General features: G+C 42.6%; 1 protein-coding gene across 1 annotated transcript; it reads right to left on the bottom strand.

Annotated features, from left to right (window-relative positions):
• Window positions 1-557: 557 nt before the first annotated feature.
• Window positions 558-5,241, bottom strand: LOC146856499 (zinc finger MYM-type protein 1-like). The gene is made up of 2 exons (XM_085651265.1): window positions 3,088-5,241; window positions 558-964 (listed from the first exon to the last, which is right to left on the bottom strand). The coding sequence occupies exon 1, from the start codon at window positions 5,239-5,241 to the stop codon at window positions 3,127-3,129; it is 2,115 nt and encodes a 704-aa protein (XP_085507391.1). The 3' UTR covers window positions 558-964; window positions 3,088-3,126.
• Window positions 5,242-5,652: the final 411 nt, after the last annotated feature.

The following is a 5,652-nucleotide window of genomic DNA, read 5'->3' as shown; positions in this document are numbered from 1 at the left end:
GTGTAACAAGCTCACACAACTGTCTTCAGTCCAGTCAGGCTCATTTGCATAACCGTAGCTCAGGGGCGGTGGGTGAGATTTGAAAGTGGTGGGGCGCAACCGAATTAGCATACAGCACCGTAGCGAGCGAGCACTGCGAGCGAGCCCGAACCCCAAAAGGGGGGTTTGGGGGGGTTACCCCCCCCAAGAAAATTTTGGAAAAAAAGAAGAAAAATCGTGCATTTTCAAGCAAATTTGAGAAAGCAGGAAGGTTAAAGCAGCAATTGTGAAAGTGCAGTTATTACATTAATAGATGGCATAACATAGGTAGCTGCTTATTCAGTATTACCACAGAGCTTCATACTTTCTGTCCTATTTTGCTCAGGTGCTGAATTCAGACTATAAGACTCATGGAAATCTCAGCTCTAAGAGTAGAAGAAGTTGCACAGCAGTGTAATGGTTGCCAGGCTCGTTCCGCAGGAGCGTCAGGAACTTGAAGAAAAGTCCACAGTCTTCCCCTACGGCCTTCCGACTCTATTAGAATAGACTCTAGAGTAACGAATGGCACGCAAGGGGAAAACAGGGAAACAAAACAAGGAAAGGCGGGGGAAGAAAAACAGTCTTACAACATACTGAATATTAGACTCTAGAGTAACGAATGGCAAGCAAGGGGAAAACAGGGAAACAAAACAAGGAAAGGCGGGGGAAGAAAAACAGTCTTACAATATACTGAATATAAAAGAGGCAGCGCAATGCGCTGTTACCGTGATTCTGGTTGAGCTGAACTTTGTACACACACTTCACATAGGTCCACGCAAGTACCCCAAATATAAATGGTATAAAGCAGTGTTTCCCAAACTGTGGTCACATTCCCAGGGGGGTCCTCAGGCAGTAATTTTAAAAGCACAAAAAAGTTCCTTGTAGAATCAGCAGTTTTCCAGCAACAATAAAAGTGTCAAGATTACGTCGGTGATTAATGTACCTGCTGGAGAGAGATGAGAGTTGTGTCAAGTGGCAGCTTTGACTTATCTAATGTAGCACAGAGGGTTAATATGCCTACTGCAAAGAACGTGTACCATGCATTTTGAAAAACATTTTTTATGTGCCTAGGTTAGTGGGTTACTGCTTTAGTCACAGATTCTTTTGTTACTGTGCAGTTCATAAGTGACAATAGTAATCTAGCACAGTGACCTATAAACTGTCATCAAAGAGCTGCTTGCAAGCTGCATGATACAAGTTAGAAACATATGTTTGTTTCAAGTCTTTCATTATCCTAATCCTGCTAAAAAGGTTTATTTGGGTGGAAATACATTTTTATTGTTAAAGTCAATGCTAACCACTGTTATGTTCTGAATCCTGAGTTTGTGCTTCTCCAGACCAAGCACTCTTTAAAAATGCCTACCAGTATGAATAACATGTGAATCCTACACCCTGTAGTCGCATTTGCCTTATGTAACATTTTCTATACACTGATTTACACGTATGAATAATTGTCTCCATGGGGCAGATTTGCAAGAAAATTGACTGTGTGTGTCGCAAGCCATTTGGCTGCGCCGCACTGAGTCACTTTCGAAGCACAGGGATGCGACATATTTACAACAATATGTTGCATCTCTGTGCTTCCCCCTGTGCTGGCGCACAAACTGCTGCCATACGCCTGCACAGGCACATTTGCACCATGGTGCAAGGATGCCTGTGTCGTGGGGAGATTGTTTATGTGCAGGAAGTAACCCTTCCTGCATGTAAACAATCAGAAATGGCGTTTTTCAACTTCTAAGTGTGCTGCATTAGCACACATAGAACTTGCAAAACGTCATTGTTTTACTGATTGTTTATGTGCAGGAAGGGACACCTTCCTGTACATAAACAATCACCAGAGGTAATATCCTGTTTCTATGCGTGCTGCAGAATGCAACATGCATAGAAAGAGGAGAAATTAATACATTTCTCCAAGTTGCCCCTCCCTACGCCTCCCCTGGGGTGGCGTAGCATTCAGACACATTTCCAGATGTACGATTCCTCGTAAATCTGGAAATGTGTCTGGTTCCATGGGTTATGCGTGGGAACACCCACAGCAACACTCATGGAACGTCCCTTTCACGTAAAGTGCTGTGTGCAATTGGGCCATATTTACAAGACCAGTAAAAGTCACGCAGGGTTGCTTTTCCTGCCTTGGAAATATGGGGCACTAAAATGCGTCACTGGTGCATCACTTTTTGTGACGCACCTGTGGCGCAAGGGGCTTGTAAATCAGCCCCTATATGTGTGTGATTTAAGGTGCTCTGACATCCTTCAATGGTATGAGAGATGTTATAAAACAAATTAAATACATGTGACAGAGGGGCTATGGAGAGATGAGAGGCACTGTTGGAGGAGGATAATATGGGAATCATTGAAGAACCCCAACAAAGATTGTCATATCCTGGTGCATAGTAAGGTCATCATTTACTACTCTTTAAAAGCTGATACAATTCAATATATAATGATACATTTGTTGTAGACTGCACCATTGTTTCCTAAATTGTCTTGGGGGGAGAGCCTCCCAAAGCCCCCTTTGTAGTGGTCAGGCGCACTCACTGCACTAGGTGTGCACTGTATGGGGACTGGTCTGAAAACATTTGCCTGGGCTGCTTTGGGTTTCCAGTCTGGCCCTGGCAGGAGTCTCATACTGCGAAATAAAACCAACCATTTAAAAGTTAGTCATGGAGATGCAGCGCTAACCCTCCTGTTTTTTGCAAATTCTTTCAATATAAAATACTAAAATCCTTAGTAATTCGAGTATCCGTTTTGTGTGCACACGTGTGTTTATTGTTTTCGAATTACTGTTTTAATGTTTGAAATTTAAGTCATACAAATTGCTTGGGGTTCCCCGGCTTCCAGTGGTGACTCAATTGGGGTCCTCAGGAGTAAACAGTTTGGGAACCACTGGTATAAAGGTTTTCGCAATTTGCCAAGGGGAAAGGTTTGATAGGCAACACAAGCAACGAATCGTTCACCCTGCGGGAGACAGGTCAGGCCAGTGAACAAAGGTGAGCAAATCTGTGTAGTCTCCAAATAGAACAAACACTACAAAACTTTTAAAAACAGAGATAACAATGCATTTCTTACCTCAATCAGAATTTTTTGTATTCAAACAAGTAGCAGCATTCACTTTTTGTAGATGAAATCCGCACGTCTCTCTTTCAGTGTAGCAAACTTGTCAATTACTTTCATGTTGAAGTCCGGTATCTTTTGGACTAGCTTGCTCTCTACAGATAGCATCGCCAAAGCATTTAGTCTTTCCTCTAGCATGGTGTTCCTGAGGAATGTCTTTATGCGCTTTAAGGCTGAAAAACATCGTTCAGCTTCTACTGTTGTCATTGGAGTCGTAATCACAATTTTTAGTAAAGTCACTGTCTCTGTAAGTGAGTTTTCCATATGCAGTTTATGAATTAAACTCAGCAAAGTCAAGGCGCTTGTGGCCTTCCGGTACACAGGCATTCCGTAGAGTACAGTTAACTCAGTTCTCAGCTGCTCTTTTTTGAGCATAGGATACGCTTCCACAGCCTGATTCAGAGCACGCTCAGGGAAGGATTCATCATATTGTGCAAACTCTTTACCTTGCAATAAAGTCGCACTCACCAAATGTTTTGTGAACGAAAAGCGTTCTTTCGCCTGCACAATTACAATGTCACATATCTCCTTTCCAATTCGAACCAGAGAGGTGATGTTTTGTCTGCGGTTTGCAAAAACAGAATGCTGCGGCAGTTTGCTCTCTAAATCTTCAACCCCATCTCTCACTTTCATAATCTGTTGTACAAATGCAGATGTATTGGCTTTCACAGAGACAGTATCTAGGTCTTTTCTTTGCAACTGATCGTATAACACATCAACAGGAATCATTATGTCATGAAATAAAAACAGTAAGAACTGAAACTCTTTGTCTTGTAGTGTTCTAATAAAGCCATGGGCTTCATTCTGACTTGTGTGATCAAAGTCTGCTCTGGATGCTATGGCGACAAAACATTTCTCAAGGCCCTCCCTCTGTTCAAAGATTAAGTTGACTGTACGAATGTGAAAGTTCCAACGAGTTGAGGATCCCCTTGGTACGCTTTTGTCCACAATCTCATGAAGGGCTTCTGTTCTTTTGGGGGAACGTGTGAAGAATGCTGCTATGCCTCCGATATCCTGAAAGAAGACTCGTGTCTCTCTGATCTTTGATACCGCCTGTTGCATAATAAGATTGAGTTGGTGGGCGTAACAGTGCACAAAATGAGCATTAGGGTACACATCTCGAATTCTCTTCTGAACTCCACTAAGGCTCCCACTCATTACGGATGCACCGTCATAGCTTTGTGCGATAAGCTTTTGTTTTTGAGGCAGGTCCGGGAAAATTAAGTCCAGTTGACACAGTATTGCTTCAGTGATGGTTGCTGCACTAGAGTCACTTAAATGCGTGAAGCCATAAAATCTTTCCACAATGTTTCTGTCACTGTCAAGGTACCGAAACACTAACACGGACTGTGTTTGAGTGGACACATCAGTGGTGTCATCAGCCTGAATAGCCACAAAGTCTGTGTTTCGCAACTCTTGCACAATATGGCTTCTTATAATTTCGAGCATACAGTCAAGGAGTTCATTTTGTATTGTATTAGAGGTGCCCTTAAAGACTGTAGCATGTGCTAAATGTCTTTCCAAATCCTGGTCTATGGTTGACATTAAATCCACTAGGCCTCGGAAGATCCCAGGTTTTGAGGAAGTTTCCGATTCATCATGGCCTCGCAATGCCAGTTCGAAAGCACCACAGAAACGAATGCAATCAATGATCTTGGATAGATTTTGTCTGTTCTTATCCACAGCTTCATTGTGTTTTTGAATGGATTTGCGATACGCATCATTTATCTGCTGCTCAATTGGTGCGTCTTCCCCCAACATTCCCAGTCTTGTCAGGTTTTCCAGATGATTTCTTGTGAGCGCATGCTTCTTTATTTTTTCAGCGATGTGCTTCAGGTCGACCATTCCTTGCCGTGTCCAAGAAAAGTCACCGCCAAACAGCAAGCAGGGGAAGCAGAACAGAGAATTGCGTATAGGGCAGCCTGTAAGCCAATCAGCTTTTGTGTACCAGGCATTTGAGAATGTACGTTTTGACATTTTTCCTCTGTCCTGGGTAGTTTGCTGTAGGTTTATTTCAGGCTGATGAGGTCCCAATTCTTTTAACTTCAGTTTTTGTTCAAGTGGCCGTGACTGGAATGACTTTGTAATCAGCTCTTGTACTGTATTCATGATGGGGTGTCGGGTGTTGCTGGCCTTACCAATATATATATATATATATATATTAAAGAAACCTGTCAATAATCAAAGTACAACGTATAAGGTGCAGTGCAATAATATCAAATTTCAGTATAAATACATTATACATATATATTGTGCATTATCCTAATACATCTCAAATGACTGCTAAAAATAGAGCCGTACTGCCTCCTGCCTCTCTGTGCCATAGTGTTGCTGGAGGCACTGAAAGACACTGCTTGAGGGCCTTGAGAGTGACCACATGACATACATGCTCTAACTACGATGTAAAAAAATATATAGCATCAGTTGCCTTACCTTTAACACTGGTGTTTGCTGGGTTGTAGCCGGGGTCGGGTGAGAGAGCAGCAAAGGAGGTTGGGGTCCTCTTGTTGTTTGCTGGAA

The sequence above is a fragment of the Triturus cristatus genome, chromosome 4_1, assembly GCF_964204655.1.
Source record: "Triturus cristatus chromosome 4_1, aTriCri1.1, whole genome shotgun sequence".
Classification (NCBI taxonomy): domain Eukaryota; kingdom Metazoa; phylum Chordata; class Amphibia; order Caudata; family Salamandridae; genus Triturus; species Triturus cristatus.
The sequence above is the reverse complement of the archived record's forward strand: the minus strand, read 5'-3'. Positions and strand labels throughout refer to the sequence as shown.